Raw genomic sequence first — 20,667 nt, forward strand, 5'->3', positions numbered from 1 at the left:
TAGCACCATCTCTTCCCCTCCTCACCTGCAGCCTCGATACCTTCCACTGTGGTCCCAGGATACGCCAGGTCAACTGTGATCAACTCTGAAACAGAGAAAGGGGGGGGGGGGGGGGGGGGGGGGGGGGAGGAGGCATCCTTTCCTATTCTCAGTGGTCTCAGTTGCAGAGACTACTTTAGTAAGCTCTCCCTGTCATACCTTAAAACATAAGTTAAGACCCATAAGTAATTCTTAAATCTCATTTTATTAGATTGTTTTTATCTCCCTGCTCACCAATCTTAAGTAAAATGGTAACAAAAATCTCAGAGAATGATTTCTTCCACTTATTCTCTTAGGAGGGAAGGAGTGTTATATAAGCAAAGGCATGCTAACAGGAAGGGAAAAAATGGAGTTTATGAATAATAATCATAATTTGAAAAGCATCAAAACAATGCACCATGCAGTCTACAAAATTTTTCTACGTTATGTTATCTCTGCTGCTGAATTTGGTCAAGAGATTATACTCATCATAAAATGAATGTTATTAATCATTTTTAAGTCTCTTCTAAAAGTGGCTAAATTTATACTGCTGATTCCTTTTGAAACATGTGAGCTACAACTTCTTGGCTTTTATGAGCTATTCAGAAGAGATTTAGTCATCACGTTGTGTCACAATGGGAGTGACTCACAGAGCAAGGAGAGAACCTAAGGACTCCGCACACATGTAGTACTCAGAGCTTGACGGAAACCCAGGCACCTCGACCTCAAGAGGACCAGCCTGGCCAGGGTGGCACAACTCTTCCTTCCCCGTGCACAGCAGGAAGGCTGCCATCAGCTGAGCAAGTCCACCAACAGTTTCTGTGTCACGTTTCATCTTTAATAAGGTAACTAGATGACAGTTTTTGTCATTTATTCTTTTATTTATCAAGTCAGTCTAAACTTTCTTTGATTTTTCTCACTTTTGCGGAATGAATCAATGGTCTTTCAAGCTGTGGTCAACTGTTGCTACTTCTTTTAATGTAACATACTAGAACACAGTGAAGGGAGCTGGGTCCATCTCAGCATAGAAATGATATAGTGTGACCTGGGATCTTGCCTTAAACTCCTCCAGGACTCTCTTTGAATGTCCTTTAGCATCCTAGCATCCAATTTCAATTTATATTTTGTTATTTTCTCGGTGCCTACTTGACACCCTCTATGAATCTTATGATTAATTGGAAACTGGAGGGGTAAAGTTTCCAAAAAGCACAGGAATCTTAGATGAGTTTCTTACTGAAGCAACAGATTCACTGTCAACTGCAGGTCTGATCTGTTAATCTGTTTGCTTTATCAATGTTATCAGATGTCAGTTTACGTGAACACATACACATATACACTAACTGAGGGAGAAAAATGCCTTGTACGTTATGAAAAAGCAGGGAAATTCCCAACAGTTCATATTTGATCCCTGGATCCTGGGGTGGCAGCAATAAGTCTCTTTCAGGTATTTACTCCCCATTTTATGACCCAGTGGTTTGGTTTTTTAAATAGTGATACGGCTCTCTCTCAATGGCTTGATGTTTAACAGGTGTACTTCAATAAATACATTTTCAAATCAACAATCAAGTTAGAGTTGTACAAATGGCTCTGAAATGTCCTGCTACACTATTAGACCAAGGGCAGATTGTGCTTCTGTGCTATTGATCTTAGTAACCCTTGGCATATATTAACTGCTCCAAAAATGTCCTTGGCTACATGCTGCATAAAATGAAAGTTAAATGTTACACCACCTTTGTATTCTATTTTTAATATTCAGAGAGGTGCTCAGATTTTAGAACAAATCTCAATGTTTAAGTACACACAAAAAAATCATTAGCTCATACATTTAAAGGGTAGAAAATAGGAATCAGTATTAAAACTCTTATACCGAATGTCACTATCTTAACAGACAGTGTTTAAAAAGTCAGACCTTTTCTTCTGCTTAAAGATCATTGTGGCTGAAATACATTGAAGTTTCGAACACGCTTTTGGAATCTATACATATGTTCTATGTTCTAAGCTTTCCTTAAAGCCTGTGACTATGAATGATAATTATACACAACATATAATCTTTCTCAGCTAGTAATTTTTATACAATGACCATAAATAAAGTAATCATAGCTTTAACAATAATTCTTAACCTGTTAATACTGTCAGGAAACATTGTCAAAATAGTAAACATAGGAGGGACTCGGGATAACTAATGAATAGTTACGGACATGATGGTGAATTATAATTTAAAAGTTTTGAAGGAAGGCAAAAGAAAAACAGAGGTGCTTCTATCCTTAGAACTAAAAATGCAAAATGCAAATCCAGCAGATCTTCCCTATGTGAAGGAGTTGGTCCACCTCTGCTGGGAGGGAGGGCAGCTGTGTCCTGATGAGGCTGTCGGAGTGAATCTGTAGCGGAAGCACACATGAACTCCATGCCTCATTGTCCCACTACTCAAAGCACAGTTTGGCAGCCGAGGATTACCTCCCACCTTCAGGGAAGCAGGAATCAAGGGAAATGTAACTAACCCCAGGAGGAGCTTCTTCATCCATTGAGTAAGGGACTTACCCTCCCATGATGATAAATACTAACTCAACTATATCATCAGCTGGATAATAATTATTATAATTATTATTGCAGTCAGACTCTCAAAAAAGCATTTGTTGCTTATTGCAAGCACATTTAACATAGGGTCCCTTGGCTCCATTAAAAAAATTTCTTTTTCAGATTTTTGGGTGGCCCGTTTGAACAGTTTTCACAGAAACATAATTCTTTAGTTTGTGTCAATAGATTCCAGTGTCCATTTTTCTTAAAGTGCACCAGAAATCTCTAAAAGGCCGCTTGGGTTTTGTTTTGTTTTGTTTTGTTTTTTTAAACAAAACAAACAAACAAACAAACAGTTCTTTTTTACCTCAATGAAAAGGAAAAAGTGAAACGGAATGTTGTGTAAGTTAACTAGGTTTACAATATTTAAATGTATAGGTGGCACACATGTTCAGTGGCTTTTAGTATTAAGAAAGCCTGCAAGAGAACTCCAAAAAGAGAATACTTCCATTGCTCAATGCTTTCTATTTGATGTATTTTGGTAAACATCATAGTTGTTGATTCAGCTTGGGCCACAATTGCAACACACTGGAAGTAAATAAAGATTCTACAAACTCCTGTCAGTGCGGTTGACTAGCTTTGGTATTGCTTTCTAAAAGGAAACACTTCATGAAGTTATGTGGAAATAAAATCAACTGGTCTGGGAGGAACTATCTAGAAGAACTCCACATTGCTTATAAAAAGTATACCTCACAATAATATTGAGATATTTTCTGTTCTTTTTTTTTTTTTTAAATGTGTCACTTATTTTTAAGGAACAGAGGAAGGTAAATAAGAGAAGTGAAAAAAAAATCCTATTTAAACTTTTTTACTATGAAAAGAAATCCAGGAAGAGAAAGTTAAGAAAAGCAGAAGTGATCAAGGAGAGCACTTGTAATCTTTTCCTTTGGCTGCTGACAGGCAGTTACTATAAATCATTGTGCATGGTGTATGAAAGACAGAATTAGTTCTCCTTTCTTGTTTCTTTTGAATCTTTGTGGTATGGTAAAAAAAACTTTTGATAAAGTGTTCTTGTGCCCGCTGTCAACTCATAATGTGTTCATCTCTTTGCAGTTCTTTCTTTCACACAGTTTAAAAGTTCAGAGAATGAAGTTGTAGTTCTGGTCACTCTCTGGCAAGTGACCACAGTTATGACTTGTACTCTACACAAGAAATATCTTGACAATTACATGAGATAAATATTACATAAACACTTCCCAAAATTTTTTAATGTTATCGAAATTGGAAATGTGAATATTATAGCATAATTGCTATCAATTATCATTTTGCCCCAGCAATTCAGAGATCTCAAAGATGAATCCATTTATCACTAGAACTCTGGAGCTAGAGTAGACACTTCCTTCGTTCCTTCGTCTTTTCCTTCTTTGCTGTACAACATTTAGTAAGCATCAACATAAAGGCAAGTATCATGCAAGGAACTGGTGATGTAGAGAAGTGTATGCATAGCCCAGAGTTGAGTGGGAATGCAGACAGAAGTGGTAGAATTCAGTGGTCTGGGTGTCAGTCCCAGAATCACCACTACGTTTGTAGATGGGGCCAATTAAACAGACCTTCTGAATGTGTTTCCTCCTGTCTATAATGAGGATAATTTTATGGTAAGCTGTAAATAAGATAAATATTTATAGATCCTAGAAGAGGGCCTAGAAAATGTTAAGTACTCTATGAACCATAGTAGTTATTACCATTCCTCCCTGTCTTGGTCAACCAGGAACTTGAGGACCATAGATTTACTAGGAGGATATTTGAATTCTCTAGAGTCAGTTGGCCACCCATCAAAGGGTATCCCCAGAGGAGCTTGCAGTGGCTCAAGCTCAAAAGGCACAGCTGGAATTCAGACCTCACAAATACTATGAGGGCTAATTTGGTAATTTCTAAACTCACAAATGGTATCATACATAAGTTTGGCTTAGCTTATTGCCTCTGTATTAGTCTGTTTTCACGCTGCTATAAAGAGCTGCCTGAGACTGGGTAATTTATAAAGGAAAGAGGTTTAACCAACTCACAGTTTCACATGACTGGGGAGGCCTCAGGAAACTTACAAATTATAACAGAAAGTGAAGGAGAAGCAAGTACCTTCTTCATGGTAGCAGAAGAGAGGAAGATCGCAGGGGTAACCACCACTTTTAAATCATCAGATCTCATAAGAACTGCTTCACTATCAGGAGAACAGCATGGGTAAACCTTGAGGGAGTGACCAAACGGGAGATGACTGAATGGTGAGACTTGGGTGAGGACACAGAGCCAAACCATATCAGCCTCCTATCCTCTTGATGACAAAAAGACATTTTAAAATATTTATATAGAGAGAAATTAATGCTTACAGCAGAAGGATATGAGTCATTTTTATAAGGCAACACAACTTTTCCATTAAGACCATTAAAAAAAGAAACTCATCAACGTGACACTACAAAGGAACCAATGACTAAGTTTCCAAAAAAGTAGTTCTAGTGCTATGATGTTCTGGAGTCCCAGAAACATCTAGAAAGTGCTAGAACAGTGGTTCTCAGCTGGGGGATATTTTTTCCCTCAGAAGACATTTGGCATTATCTGGAGACATTTTTGGTTGTCACAACTGGGAGGGGGGGTGCTACTGCTGACTAGAGAGTAAAGGTCAGGATGCCACTAAATCCCATGCTACAATGCACAGGACTGACCCCACAACAAATAATTACCTGGCCCAACATATCAAAAGTATTGAGGTGGAGGAACCCATGCCTAAATATGAGCAATACACAGAGTAGACTGCCCCATAAAGTGAAATCGATTCATTCTGCCCTGAAGATAATAAGGCAGACATTAGGTCACTTTACCTCACTCAGTACTCTCCAATGTAGATGTTGTACTTCTATTTTACAGGTAGGAAAATTGAGGCTAACAAAAAGTTAATTTGTCCAAGGGCCCTCTGATGATAGTAACACTGGGATGGCATCTCTGCCTGCTTGCTTCTGAGGTTTGGAATCCTAACTACTGCTCTACTGCCTCCAGCCAAGAGATTTACACCCTATTAAACAATTTGTTGTGAGATAAATTGAAAGACACAGCAGATAAGCAAACAACTTAAGCAACTAAAGGTCAGTTCCTGGAGTTTCTGAATTGTTGGGACCAAGGGGCCATGCAGAGGCAATCACAGCTGGCATACTGTGGTTGAGGTAGCCCTATTAATTGCTGTTACTCATTTATTTCTCAGTGGTCAATGAACCAACTGGCCATCAATCAGCTTTGTGTATAGGTCATGTTCTCACGGCTCTGACCCAGGTTGCTGCTCAGAGGTAACATCTTGGCTAAAATATTACTAGAGGTCAAAGATATGTGTGTGTTTGTGGTTGACTTAGTCAAGTGGTCTAGAGGAATGTGAACCTTAGAGACTGAAGCAGAACCAGCATTTTTGGACAAAAATACTTAGGGTAAGGACAGTGTTAGCAAAACTCTAGGTCAACATTGGCAGTTCCTAGGATTCAGACTGTAGGCCTGAATGACCCTCAGCCCAGAGCTGTACCTCATGAGGACAATGTATTTTAATGTGAGTCCATTCTTAACAGCAAAAAAGTGCCTGTTTTCTTGTCACCAGGGAAAAATGGGTTTGCATAAAGAAGGTGGAGATTGAGGGGGAAGAGAAATGGATGAGGAGTAAAGAGGGAATCCAACTACTTTGGTCTGAGCTTTTGTTCTTCTCTGGTAGTTGTGGGGTTGAGCCTACCAATGTGTAGATAACAGATAGTGTGGTATCCAAGTTACTATATCCAGAATTCTGGGGTTCTTGCTTATCTTGTGCATGACATCCAAAGCATCCCAATAAAACTTTCACAGAAAACAAAAAGCTTTATTTTCCTTTGCCAAATTTTTAACTTTTTATTCTGAAATAATTTCAGAATTATGGAAAAATTTAAAGACTAGGACAACTCAGATTCCTCAAATATTAACATTTTACCACATCTGCCTTCTCATTCCGTCTTTATATACATAGGTATATGTGTGGTTTTAATATGCTTATTTACTTATTTATATACATATCATTATTATTTTCTTGAATGTTTGAGAGTAAGTTGAAGGCATGATGCTCCTTACTCTTTAAATACTTCAATACGTATTTCCTAAAAAGTAGGCCATGTTCTACATCATCATAGTATAATTATCAAAATTGAGAAATTAATATTAATGCAATAATATTTATCAGATTTTAAGATCTGATTGAAATTTCACTTACTGGCCTAATCATGTTCTTTCTGAAAAAAATTTAAAAAGATTGACCCAGGATCACATGTTGCATGTGGTTGTTGTATCTTGCTGGTCTCCTTTGATCTGAAATGGTCCTCAGTCTTTCTTTTCCTTCATGACTTTGATGTTTTTGAAGAGTACAGCCATATAGCTCGTAGGACTGGAAGACGTTTCCCCATGCATAATCAGCTTTGGGTGCCGCACAGTAGAGCTGTTGTGTTTCCCTGTGTGCCATATCCAATGGTATGTGACACTGGTTTGTTCCATAACTAGTGATGTGAATCCTTATCACTTGGTTAAGATGGTATCTGTCAGATTTTTCCACTATAAATTACTATTATTCTCTCTTTAATTTGAAAGTACATGACAGGTAAATTCTTTGAGATTCTATAATTACTGTCTCTTATCTGAATGTCACCCACTAGTTTTAGCATCTATTGATCATTCCTGCCTGAAACCATGAATTCCACCATTCCTCAGACACTTATTAGATGGGCACATTAATTCTGAGGAAATCTTTTCCCTTTACCCTTATTGATTGATTTACCTCAGAATGGATTCATGAATTCATGTCTTATTCGATGGGTTATTATTCACTATTGGCTTTGATGCTCAAATTGTCTCATTCTTGGCCAGTGGGAGCCCTTTCCAGCTGACACCTATGTACTAGTGATATAGCTCCAGCATTCTTTGAGCACTTACTTGCTTGTAGCATAAGATGCTCCAGGCTTATTTTGTACATTCCCATCCCAGCTCAGCCCTGAAGTTAGTTTTTCCTAAGCACATGAACACAATGCTTAGAAATCAGTATCTGAGCCCTTGGTATGTTCACTGCTATTGGAGTGTCATTGTTTCTAGCTCATCAGGTAGATCTAGAAAGTTACCTATTTCTTTTCTTTTTTTTTTTTTTTTGAGACAGAGTCTCACTCTGTTGCCAGGTACCAAACTGGAGTGCAGTGGCATGATCTTGGCTCACTGCAACCTCCACCTCCCGGGTTCAAGCAATTCTCCTGCCTCAGCCTCCCGAGTAGCTGTGACTACAGGCACGTACCACCACGTCCAGCTAATTTTTGTATTTTTAGTAGAGACAGGATTTCACCATGTTGGCCAGGATGGTCTCGATCTCTTGATCTTGTGATCCGCCAGCCTCGGCCTCCCAAAGTGCTGGGATTATAGGCGTGAGCCACCGCACCCAGCCTGAAAGTTACCTATTTCTATATTTACTTATTCATACTAAAAACCATGAGTTCTTACTGATTCTTCCAACTATAATCCCACTCCACAGGGTTCGTTCCAGCTTCTCTCTTTTCATATTTGCTACTCCTCTTTCTAACAATGTGAAGCCACAACTGATTTACAGTTGACCCTTTAACAACACAGGGATTAGAGGCCCCATGCAGTTGAAAATTCCCATATAACTTTTGACTCCCTCAAAACTTCACTCATAGCCTACTGATGACCAGAAGCCTTACCAATAACATAGTCAATTAACACATATTTTGTATATGTATTATAAACTGTACCTTTATAATAAAGTAAGCTAGAGAAAAAAATATAATTAAAAGCATAAGGAGGAGAAAATATACTTACTATTTTTTAAGTGGAAGTGGATCATTATAATGGTCTTGATCCTTATCATCTTCATGTTGAGTAGGCTGAGGAGGAAAAATGAAGAGAGGTTCGTCTTGTTTCAAGGGTGGCAGAGTCTGAAGAAAATTAGCACATAAGTGGATCCAGGCAGTTGATCCCATTACGGGATCCAAACGACCCATGTTGCTCACGGCTCAACTGTGCTTATTTTCTCAATTGAATAATTTGAAATTTTTGGATTGTCTGTTTTCTAGTTCTGGTGGTGGCATGGATTTTATTTGTTCTTCTTGTTGAATTGTACAAATTTTTTGGAGTATGTCCTAGGAAATTTGGATTGGCATGACTGTCACTACTACAACTACCTCAGAAGTGAGAATAATTTTTTTTTTTTTTTTTGAGACGGAGTTTCACTCTTGTTACCCAGGCTGGAGTGCAATGGCGCGATCTCGGCTCACCGCAACCTCTGCCTCCTGGGTTCAGGCAATTCTCCTGCCTCAGCCTCCTGAGTAGCTGGGATTACAGGCACGTGCCACCACGCCCAGCTGATTTTTTGTATTTTTAGTAGAGACGGGGTTTCACCATGTTGACCAGGATGGTCTTGATCTCTTGACCTCGTGATCCACCCGCCTCGGCCTCCCAAAGTGCTGGGATTACAGGCTTGAGCCACCGCGGCCGGCCTGAGAATAATTTTTTAATACTGGAAGTGAAATACGTAGTGTTACAAAAGAAACCTACTGTATTGAAATACATCTAAAATGTTTATGTTTATTTTATTATATATGGTGGCAGGAACAATAACCACCATAATTTTGAAGTAGTAATCAGCATTAATCATACTTTGAGATAACTCCAACAAATGTAGCGTAACATGAAAATATTTACTTTTTCTATTAGTAACAAAATCACAGACAATACAAATACTACCATAGTTTGTTGTTTCTCTGATAATTGAAGATTGCACTAAACTTCAGTTACAGTTTTGAAAAAAAAAAGATGGAATCTTTTTCCTATCCAAATGGAGAAATCCTTGAATTCTATCCACAGACCCTCTCAAAGCTCTGTTGGCAACCCTTTGCCTGAGATGCTTTCATAGATGCCCAAGTCATCCATCTAACTGAATTCAATCCCTTTGGGGCTGGTAACCCAGTTTCATGCACAGGAACAGGACATATCCTCCTTGTGGCTTCCCTTCCCCTATTCCCTCATCTACTTTCCCTCTGGGACCTTGAGTCAGTTGTTATACTGTGACAGAGGAGGCTGTGAGGGGAGATGACCCTGTAGCCACAACTTCAGACGTCACATGTTGCTTTTGGTCAATGTACTTTTATCCCAGCATCTCAGCAAGCATGGGAAAGCTGTGAAGTGTTGACTTTATGAGCTCAGCTTGTCAGCTTGGACATTTCTCAGCCCAGCCCAGAGTGGAGCGCTCCAATCGCCAGCGCCCCTCATCTGTCTCATAGAGTGGAATAGCACTCCAGTCCCAGTGACCTTGGCAAATCACTTTGTTGCTTTGAGCCAGTTTCTGAGGCAAAGAATATGCCCTTTCTAACTCAAAATACTGTTGAGAGGACAAAATGAGACTTATGTGTGAAAGTGCAGCATACAGTGCCTTACTAATGTATGCCATTATTTTACTGTTACTCCCTCATGCATGCCCCTGGAAAAAATGACAACAAAAACTTTCAACTCTCTGCCCTAGAAAACATAAAACCCCACAAATATTTGTCGTCTTCAAATAATTCCCCTAGGAGTTTAGATTGCAATGAAAGCTACAGAATCTAATCAGAAAATATATTAAACATTTAGCCATTCAGTGATTATTTACTGAAGCTAGATTTGAGTAAAACACTATACTAGTTGAATTCATAAATATAAAATTTCCTTAAAAGGTTTAAATATGTAATTTTGCACTTCCTCTACCATAATTACACATCTGTAATGTATTTGAGAAGGGGATATTCTGCTACGTGGACATTGACTTGTGACAATTCATAACTCCTACACAGAAAAGAGTTGGAAAGACTATACCAAGTTATTAAGCCACAGTAGTCTAAAAACTTGACTATTTTAGAAATAGTCGTAGTACACCACAAGAATCAAGTAGGTTTTCCAAACAACATATTTTAATATTCCCCTGAGGTAATTTTAATCAACTGATAATTCTTTTTTTTTTTTTTTTGAGACAAGAGTCTCACACTGTGCTGGGGCTGGAGTGCAATAGCATGATCTCAGCTCACCACAACCTCCGCCTCCCAGGTTCAAGTGATTCTCCTGCCTCAGCCTCCCAAGTAGCTGGGATAACAGGCGCATGCCACCACTCCCAGCTACTTTTTTATATGTTTAGTAGAGAGGGGGTTTCACTATGTTGGCCAGACTGTTCTAGAACTCCTGACTTCATAATCCACCTGCCTCAGCCTCTCAAAGTGCTGAGATTACAGGCGTAAGCCACCGTGCCTGGCCGAAATGACAATTTTATCCTTTTTTTTCCCTTTAGTTATAGATCTTCTGGGGAAAGAAAGATAAAAGCAGAACCCAAAAATTTCTTGAGACATGAAGAAGACATTACATTGAATTTTTTAAAATCTGAAATAGTCTGTTTCTCATATAGCAATAGAAATAAAGAGTGTGTGTGTGTGTGTGTGTGCATGTGTGTGCGCGTACACACGCATGTCTGTGTGCATGGTGTTTAAAATTCTGTATATTTCTTGATATAGAAAGAAAAATTTACATATACAGAAAAAATGGGGAAAATGCACAAAAATAGAGTCAAGTGTTACAATCATTACTATCTTCTTTTTTCCTATGTTTTTTCTTGAGCATAAATTACTTTTACAAGCATTTTTTAAAAATAATTCAAGGGAAAAATCAGAAAATAACTATAAGAAAATAAGTCCAAAGTCTATAAACTCACTTGGCCTAGAAGTTCCTTATTGAACGCAGTGTCCAGGAATAGCTATGATTCCAAAAGCATCCGCAAGGTATGAACTTTAACTCAGGGCCTACTGATTGTTCTCTGGGAGGCACTCAAAGCCCCTCTTGAGTCAAAGGGTGGGTCAAGAATAAGGGCAATGATATTGCATGGACACAGGAGGAAGCTTTTTGGATCATAGAGGAAGAAAATAAAGTCTTTCCCACATGTGGTGCTCTCTTAAGCCCTTCTCCCTTCCACAGGCTAAGAGAGCCAATTCAGACCTGCTCCTCTGTGGTGAGGGAGCTGATGATCTCATTCTCTTGGGCTGCCCCATGGCTATGAGTGTGGAGGGCTGGGCCCATAGTACTCAGACCTGAGGCAGCCAACCATACAGCCTTGGCACCCAGGCATAGCCCTCAGGTTCTTGTTCACTTCCTCTCTCTGAATGGCTTGCTGTTCCCTGGCACCAGCACCCCATGGTAATATATGCTGAGGGGAAATGCAGATGCAGGCTTCTGAGGAAAAGGGAAAGAAAGCCCTCTACCTGCTTGATTTTAGGCCCTATGCTACCACTAACCCTGACAAAATTAATTTTCCAAGTAGTTCTGCAGCATATGTGGTCAAATCTTCAGTTTTACAGCATAAATTTGCTTTCCTTTATCCTCTGTCCATGGGATTTTTTTTCCACAGGAGACAGGTGTTCAGAGAAGACAGAATTTGAGGATATAGGAGTCTGGTTTGGAACATGGTGCACTGCCAGCATTTCTCTCTCAATTGCTTCCCATGTATCTGAGCCTTTCTTGGTGAACTCACTTATTACCTCCCACTTTAATGCTACTCCGCATTGGGTTGTAACGATCTCAGAATTGGGTTGAAGATTGACATTAACCCATTTAAAATATGAAAATGGAAATCAAGTTGGGGATATCTTTTTAGTGGCAACACCAAAATGCTGTTCTTCTCCTGACAGTTTGAAGATGATTGGGAATATGACAGAACAATTATAATTGAATTATTCATTCTAATAGATTTTAAGCCCATTCTAGCAAGAGGTAAGATTTATGAACTAGCAAGACGTAAGATTTTACTGTAAGAGTCTGTCTTCCTGCTGCCATCACTCCACACAGCTCTAGTTGGTCATGTCAACTCAATGGCTCATGTCAATTGCCATGGCCCTCCTCCTTCCTCTCTTCCGTTTAATTCTTCCGAATACCACTTGGTTAGTTTTTGGATTACTTTAGACAAGCAATTTATCATTTAGATGGCCATCTTCCTAACAAACAATCAAATAAGAGTTATTGTTTCTTTAACTTTCTATTTATTCACACAAATGCATTAAAATGTGTCAAATTTATCAGTCCTGGGTTATAATGCCTTGGTGGTTCTAATTTCAATTTTCTTTTTCACTTTGAACACTCAGGACACCATCTTCTTTTATTATACAAGAAAGGAGTGTACCTATCACACACAGGGGAAAAAATGCTCTTTTGGGTATTAGGCCTCCTAATCCTCTGTGTTTTTCTGTGGACTTGTAAAGGAAACCTAAAGATTGCAGACATCACTGATAAGTACATTTTTATCACTGGATGTGACTCGGGCTTTGGAAACTTGGCAGCCAAAACTTTTGATAAAAAGGGATTTCATGTAATCGCTGCCTGTCTGACTGAATCAGGATCAACAGCCTTAAAGGCAGAAACCTCAGAGAGACTTCATACTGTGCTTCTGGATGTGACCGACCCAGAGAATGTCAAGAGGACTGCCCAGTGGGTGAAGGACAAAGTTGGGGAAAAAGGTGAGAGACATGGAAGTGGGGAGGATGGAACAGAGATAGGGAGGTAAGGAAAGCTAAATAAAATGTGCTCAGGCTTTAAATGGCCTTTCAAGAAAGTGTCTCCTAAATAACAGCTGTGTACTTCTTTAATCTTAGAATAGCTTCTGCGTAGTCCCAAGTACAGGCTGTCTGTGTGCATGAGAAACACAGCCCAGAAGACCCTCGGGCCTAAGTCTCAGGTGAATTTAGAGCTGAGATGAAAGTATTGACTTTTCATGGTCTTCTCCTGGGAAGTGCTATTCCCTGCCCACACCCCTATGCCACATACAGCAAAGGAATGTAGGCTAAAATTTACAGGAGAATATGGGGGCGATTCCCAAATTGCTATCTGGATACCTGGGACCCACTTCTCACTACAGAATGATTCTAGAGCTCATATATTTTCAATAAGCAAGGTTGAAAATGGCCTGATAATTTGAGTATGGGTGTCTCAAGTAATTAAGGTAGAGTAGTGAGCCATTATATGTTTATTCTGCAATAGATTCTGCTACGATGACCGCATTCTGAACTAGAATAATTTTAATTGGCTTTGAATGAAGTTTGAAATATTCTCATGAATAAGATGTTGGGATCCACAAAGGAAAAAACAAATGTCTGGTATTTTTTCTAGTACATCTTGATCATATAGCTGAGACTCTGAAGTTCAAAAGCAATGATTTGACAAGGCTTCAATTTTTAACACTTGAATTCCAACACCTTTAACAATACTGTTTCCCATTTTAAACAACCTAAGCAAATGACTGAATTCTTAACCAAAAATAAGCGTGAAGTAGATTGATATCACTCTTTGTCCATGCAGAACATTATATAAACATTCTCTGGCCTTACCATCTAGCAAGGCAGGAAAAATAGATCAATTTACTCTATATCTGAGATTAAAAAGCAGAAAGACTCACTCACAGAGTTTCAGTATTTGACATTCAGAACCAGAAACAGAATAACAGTGAGAACTTCAACTATTTCGATTTAGCCTCCCACCCTCTCTGCTATCACTTCCCAAAACTGCGAAGTATTTCAGGGTAGGAAAATGACTTCAAGGAGGAAATGGCACCGTTGTGCAAAGCAGGGGCCGTATTTCCATCAAAGGTGGCAAATAAGTACTATCTTACCACACTTCTTTTCCTTCCTCTCTGTTCTAGGTCTCTGGGGTCTGATCAATAATGCTGGTGTTCCTGGTGTGCTGGCTCCCACTGACTGGCTGACACTAGAAGACTACAGAGAACCTGTTGAAGTGAACCTGTTTGGACTCATCAGTGTGACACTAAATATGCTTCCCTTGGTCAAGAAAGCTCAAGGGAGAGTTATTAATGTCTCCAGCGTTGGAGGTCGCCTTGCAATAGTTGGAGGGGGCTATACGCCATCCAAATATGCAGTGGAAGGTTTCAATGACAGCTTAAGGTAAATCAGATTAATTGACATATTAGGAATTAATACCTGCAAACATTTACTGAATACTTATTATGTACAAGACATCTTATTTAGTACCTTTTAAAAAGTCTACCATATTTATCTAATTTTTATGAGTACATTGTGTGTGTGTGTGTGTGTGTGTGTGTGTGTGTTTGTGTGTGTGTGTATGGTTATCGGAGATGTTTTGATACAAGCATACAATGCATAGTAATCACATCAAGGTAAATGGAGTATCCATCATCCCAAGCATGTATCCTTTCTTTGTGTTACAAACAATCCAATTATACTCTTTTAGTTATTTTTAAATGTACGATAAATTGTTATTGACTGTAGTCACGCTGTAGTGCTATCAAATACTAGATCTTATTCATTCTATCCAGCTATATTTCTATATTTCTGTACACACTAACTATTCCCTGTCACCCCACTACCCTCTCAAGCCTCCAGTAACCATCTCTCTACTTTCTGTCTCCATGAGTTTGTTTTCATTTTTAGCTCTTACATAGGTGAGAACACATGAACTTCGTTTTTCTGTATCTGGCTTATTTTGCTTAACATAATGACCTCCAGTTCCATCCATCTTGTTGCAAATGAAAGGATCTCATTGTTTTTTATGGCAGAATAGTACTCCATTGCATATATGTACCACATTTTCTTTATCCATTTGTCTGTTGATGAACATTTATGTTGCTTCCAAATTTAAGCTATAGTGAACAGTGGTACAACAAACATGATAGTGGATATATCTCTTTGATATGTTTATTTCCCTTCTTTGGAGTATATAGCCAGCAGTGGAATTGCTGGATCACATGGTAGCTCAATTTTTAGTTTTTTGAGGAAACTCCAAACTGTTTCCCATAGTGGTTTTACTACTTTACGTTCCTACCAACAGTGCAGGAGGGTTCCCTTTCCTCACATTATCACCAACATTTGTTAGTGCCTATCTTTTGGATATGTGCCATTTTAACTGGGGTGAGATAATATCTCATTGTACTTTTGATTTCCATTTTTCTGATGATCAATGATGTTGAGCACCTTCCATATACCTTTGTTCCACTTGTATATCTTCAGAAGTATCTACTTAGATCTTCTGCCCATTTTAAAATTGGATTATTGATCTTTCCCCTTAGAGTTGTCTGAGTTCCTTATATACTCTAATTTTTAACCCCTTGTCATGTGGGTAGCTTTCAAATATTTTCTCCCATTCTGTGTGTTGTCTTTTCACTTTATTGTTTCCTTTGCTGTGCAGAAGCTTTTTAAATTGATGTGATCCCATTTGTCCATTTTTGTTTTAGTTGCCTGTGTTTGTGGCCTATTACTTAAGAAATCTTGACCCAGCCAATTGTCCTGGAGAGTTTCTCTGATGTTTTCTTGTAGTAATTTCATAGTTTGAGGTCTTAGATTGAAATCTTTAAACCATTTTACATGATTTTTGTATATGGTAAGAGATAAGAGTCTGGTTTCATTCTTCTGCATGTGGACACTCAGTCTTCCCAGCACCATTTATTGAAAAGACTGTTCTTTCCCCAATGTATGTTCTCAACACCTTTGTCAAAAATGAATTCACTATAAATGTATGGATTTGTTTCTGGGTTCTCTGTTCTGTTCCATTGGTCTATGTCTTCATTTTTATGCCAGTGTCATGCTGTTTTGTTTACTATAGCTTTATAGAAAATTTGAAGTCATGTAATGCAATTCTACCAGTTTTGTTGTTTTTGTACAGGGTGGCTTTGAGTACTCTAGGTCTTTTGTGTTTCTATATAAATTTTGGGATTGTTTTTTCTATTTATGTAAAGAATGTCATTGGTGTTTTGATAGGAATTGCATTGAATCTGTAGATTGCTTTAGATACTATGAACATTTTAATAATACTGATTCTTCCAATCCATGAACATGGAATATCTTTCCATATTTTTGTGTCCTCTTCAATTTCTTTTATCAATGTTTTATTGTTTTTATTGCAGAGATCTCTCATTTCTTTGGTTAATTCCTAGGCATTTTATTTTATTTTTAGCTATCATAAATGGAATTACTTTCTTGATTTCTTTTCTGGTGTTGTTTGCTGTTGGCATATAGAAATGCTACTGATTTTTGTATGTTGGTTTTGTATCCAGCAACTTTACTGAATTTATTTGTTCTAATAGTTTTTTATGTGTGTGGAGTCTTTAGGTTTTTCCAAATATAAGGTCATGTCATCTGCAAACAAGGATAATTTGACTTCTTCCTTTCAAGTTTGGGTTGGAGCTCCATCGTATGTTATCTGTTTTTGAGGAATCTCCAAAACCAATCTTGCTGCTTTTAAGATCCTTTCTTTATCCTGACCTTTGGGAGCTTGATTAATAAATGTCTTGAGGCAGTCTTCTTTGGGTTAATTCTGGTTAGTGTTTTATAACTTTCTCGTACTTGAATATTGGTGTCTTACTCTAGGTTTAGAAAGTTCTCTGTTGAATAAACTTCCTACTCCATCTCTCTCTCTCTACCTCCTCTATAAAGCCAATAAGTCTTAGATTTGCCCTTTTGAGGCTATTTTTTAGATTCTGTAGTTATGCCTCTTTCTTTCTTTCGTCTCCTCTGACTGTATTTTCAAATAGTCTGTCTTCAAGCTTACTGATTTTTTTCTTTTGCTTCATCAGTTCTGCTGGTAAGGGGCTGACACATTCTTTAGTATATGAATTGCATTTTTCAACTCCAGGATTTCTGCTGATTTTCTTTAATTATTTCAGTCTATTTGTCAAATTTATCTGATAGGATTCTGAATTCCTTCTTTGTGTTATCTTGAATTTCATTGAGTTTCCTCAAAACAGCTATTTTTAATTCTCTGTCTGAAAGGCCTCATGTCTCTGTCCCTCCAGAATTGGTCTCTTGTGTCTATTTAGTTCATTTGGTGAGGTCATGTTTTTCTGAGTGGTCTTGATGCTTGTAGCTATTTTTTTTTTATGACTGTGCATTGAAGAGTTAGTCTGGGCTTGTTTGTACCCATCCTTCTAGGGAAGGCTTTCCAGGTATTTGAAGGGACTTGTGTGTTGTGATTTAACTTTTTGGTGCCTGCAGACATATATCTTCACTAGGGGACACCCCAAGTCCAGTAAGACTGTGCCTCTTATAGGCTCACAGAGGTACCACCTTGGTAGTCTTGGATAAGATCTGGAAGAATTATCTTGTTTACCAGGCAGAGACTCTTGTTCTCTTCCCTTACTTTCTCCCAAACAAGTAGAACTTCTGTCCATATCCTAAGCTGCCTAAAGCTGGTGGAAGAGTGACACAAGCGCCCTGACCGCCATCATTGGGACTGTGCTGGGTCAGATCCAAGGCCCTCTGTAACATCACCTGGCTACTGTCTATGTTTGCTCAAAGCCCTGAGGCACTACAATTAGCAGGTGGTGAAATGAGGCTTGTGTTCTTCCCTTCAGGGTGACAAGTTTCCGCTACCCCTGGGTGGGGAGCCCACAGATGCCAACTGGAAGCCAGGGCCTGGAGTCAGAAACCTTAGGACTCTGCCTGGTGCTGTATTCTACTGTGGTTGAGCCAGCATCCAAACCACAATACAAAGTCCTTCCCTCTCTTCCATCTCCTTTTCTGAAGCACAAGGAGTCTCCCCCTATGGTCACCACAGCTGGGAGTGTCCTAGGTTGCACCTGAAGCCAGCATGTCTCTGAGTCTCACCGAAGGCCCATGGTGAGTACCTTGGGTATTGCCCCTAATTTTTCAGGGCCCAAGGGCTCTTTTGCCAGCAGGTAATGAATTTTTCTAGGACTAGTTTTTTTCCTCAAGGCAGTGGATTTCCTTCTGGCCCAGGACTAGTCTAGAGGTAGGGCCTGGAATTAGGGGCCTCAGGACTCTACCTAGTGTCCTATCCCACTGTGGCTAAGGTGGTTTCCGAGTCCCAAGACAAAGTCCTCTTTATTCTCCCCTCACCTCTCCTGAAGCACAGGGAAGAAGCCTCTCCCAGAGCTGTGAGCTGTGCTGTCTGGGGTTGGGGGAGGGGTGGCACAAGCACTCCCTTGGCTGCCCAAGCTGGCATCTTACTAAGTTGCTTGCCCCCCAAGTCCACTGTTTCTGAGGCCAGCACAGCACCAGGACTTCCCCAGGAATTGCGGTCCTTGTGACCTGGACTGCATTCCAAGTTTATTTAGAACCCCAGAGCACATGAGCCCACAGTGGTGAGGCTTGCTGGCATTCAGGTTCCATCTGCTGAAACAGGTAATTCCTCCTCTGGCTAGGGCTGATGTGAATGCTCCCTCCGTGGGTGCTGACTGAGTTCTGCCTGGTGTTGCTTTCCACTGTGACAGAGAAGTACTGAGTTCCAACGCAAAGTCCCACAATCCCTGTGCTCTCCCTCCCACCCCAAGTACGCAGATTCTGGCTCCATGCCACACAAAGACGGTCACTGCTGGTCTATGAAGGGGGAGTAGCATCAACAATTCAAGACTATCTTTCTGGCCCTCTTCAGGGCCTCTCTCAGTGATATGAAGTTAAAGTTAGGTACTGTGATCACTCCTCTGAGTTTTGGTTTTATGAAGTTTTTTTGTGGGCTTTTTAAATTTGGTGTTTCTGTGGGGAGGATGATCAGTGAAGGCTTCTATTTGGCCATCCTGCAATACTTTAAGTTATTCCCAATGGATAGATAATGCCACTAAAACTAAAAGAGATTAACTTGCACAAGGTCACCCAGCTGGTAAGTGGTAGAACCGAGATTTGAACCCAAATATAACTCCTTTTTACTTTTTGCCTTAATACATGATGTTTAGAGTGGCAGTGAATTTACATTCAACTGATCAGTTTGGCAAATAGTTAGGGAGTCATATAGAGAGGCTGGATCAGAAGAGGCTTCTCTGTTGGTTTACTGTCAGTTGCAGACACAACAGTACCAACCCATTTAAACCTTCAGTAGAAAACCACCAGTTCTTAAATAGCTTCTCCATGCATGCTGTCCAAGCTTTATGGCTTCCTTCCATGGGAGAGACTGGGAAGTGTGCTTAAATAATCTGACCTGGAACCAGAACTTACCACCACCAGTTCAAATCCCCTCAAATACAAGTATTTTTTCAGTCAAGATTCTGGCAGGAAATAGTGGCACATTAAAACTGGGTAAAAGGCACAGAGTTTGCTTAAAAGACTATTTATAAACATTTGTGAGGTACCTACCAAAATCCCAAAGGATAGCATCTAGGGACTAATGACAATAGGGGCATTTCTCTTCAGAGGACTGAAGGGACAAAGAGATAGGGCAGTTTCCAGAACCTGGAGACACAGAGGCTGTTGTCTTCAGTCACGAGATGAAATAACCAGTGTGGACACCACAGGAGGATAACTAATCTGACCTCCTCACCTCTTTTCTGATCTCCCACTGGCACTTTCAATAGACTGAACTCGACAGAAGCCAGAGTGTAGTTAGTGCAGGTAAGCCTCCCAGGTATGTGCAGACAGAGGGTGGAGGAAAGGACTAGAGAAGCACATGGAAGATATTCAGTTGAGTGGTGCTACCATAGGCAAGAGAGAAGACAAAGTTAGGTATATAAAGTCTGTCCTTCGATTCACCCATTTATTTATTAGACTATTATTTGTTGAAGGCATATGTTAGAGTTTATGATCTATACCATGGACCTAGGTGTAGTTTACTAATAAAAGGTAAAAAATATTCCACTGAAATTGACAAAGACAGAACAGCTCTATTTTCCCATTTGATCAGGTTGCCAAGTTTGATTCTCCTAGGAAATAAACACAATAATATTGGAATAATTCTTCCAAAAAATTAATGTGCATTTAAATCACCTGGGGATCTTTTTAAAATGCAGATTTTGATTAAGTGGATCTGAAGAGGGGCCTGAGACTCTGCATTTCTAACAAGCTCCAGGCTCTGCCCACAGTTCAGGGATCACACTTTGAGTAGCAAGGTCATGAAGTCTCTTTCACTGACCTTTAGTCATTAGTCTCTTTCATTGATCTTGGGTTCCACTCTACAAGCAGCAATAGCATAATACAATTTTAGTATATGTACTTAGAGATTGACTCACCTTTAAAAAAGATTTCAACAGAAGGATTTGTGAGTTTGCCATGCAGCTTTGCCATGCCTAAAAGTAATCAATTAAGAGTTTTTTTCGGCCAGGCGCGGTGGCTC

The 20,667-nt window shown here is 39.4% G+C and overlaps 1 protein-coding gene across 1 annotated transcript in view; it reads left to right on the forward strand.

Moving 5' to 3' along the window:
• The first annotated feature begins 602 nt into the window (after positions 1-602).
• The window catches only part of DHRS9 (dehydrogenase/reductase 9), a 26,622-nt gene continuing 6,557 nt past the window's right edge, over positions 603-20,667 (forward strand). Inside the window, exons 1-3 of the mRNA XM_017517347.1 lie at positions 603-863; positions 12,729-13,100; positions 14,279-14,537. Of these exons, the coding sequence (XP_017372836.1) occupies positions 12,788-13,100; positions 14,279-14,537 (572 nt within the window). The 5' untranslated portion in view covers positions 603-863; positions 12,729-12,787. The remainder of the gene's footprint in view (positions 864-12,728; positions 13,101-14,278; positions 14,538-20,667) is intronic.

This window comes from Cebus imitator, unplaced genomic scaffold (genome assembly GCF_001604975.1).
Source record: "Cebus imitator isolate Cc_AM_T3 unplaced genomic scaffold, Cebus_imitator-1.0 Scaffold628, whole genome shotgun sequence".
Classification (NCBI taxonomy): Eukaryota; Metazoa; Chordata; class Mammalia; order Primates; family Cebidae; genus Cebus; species Cebus imitator.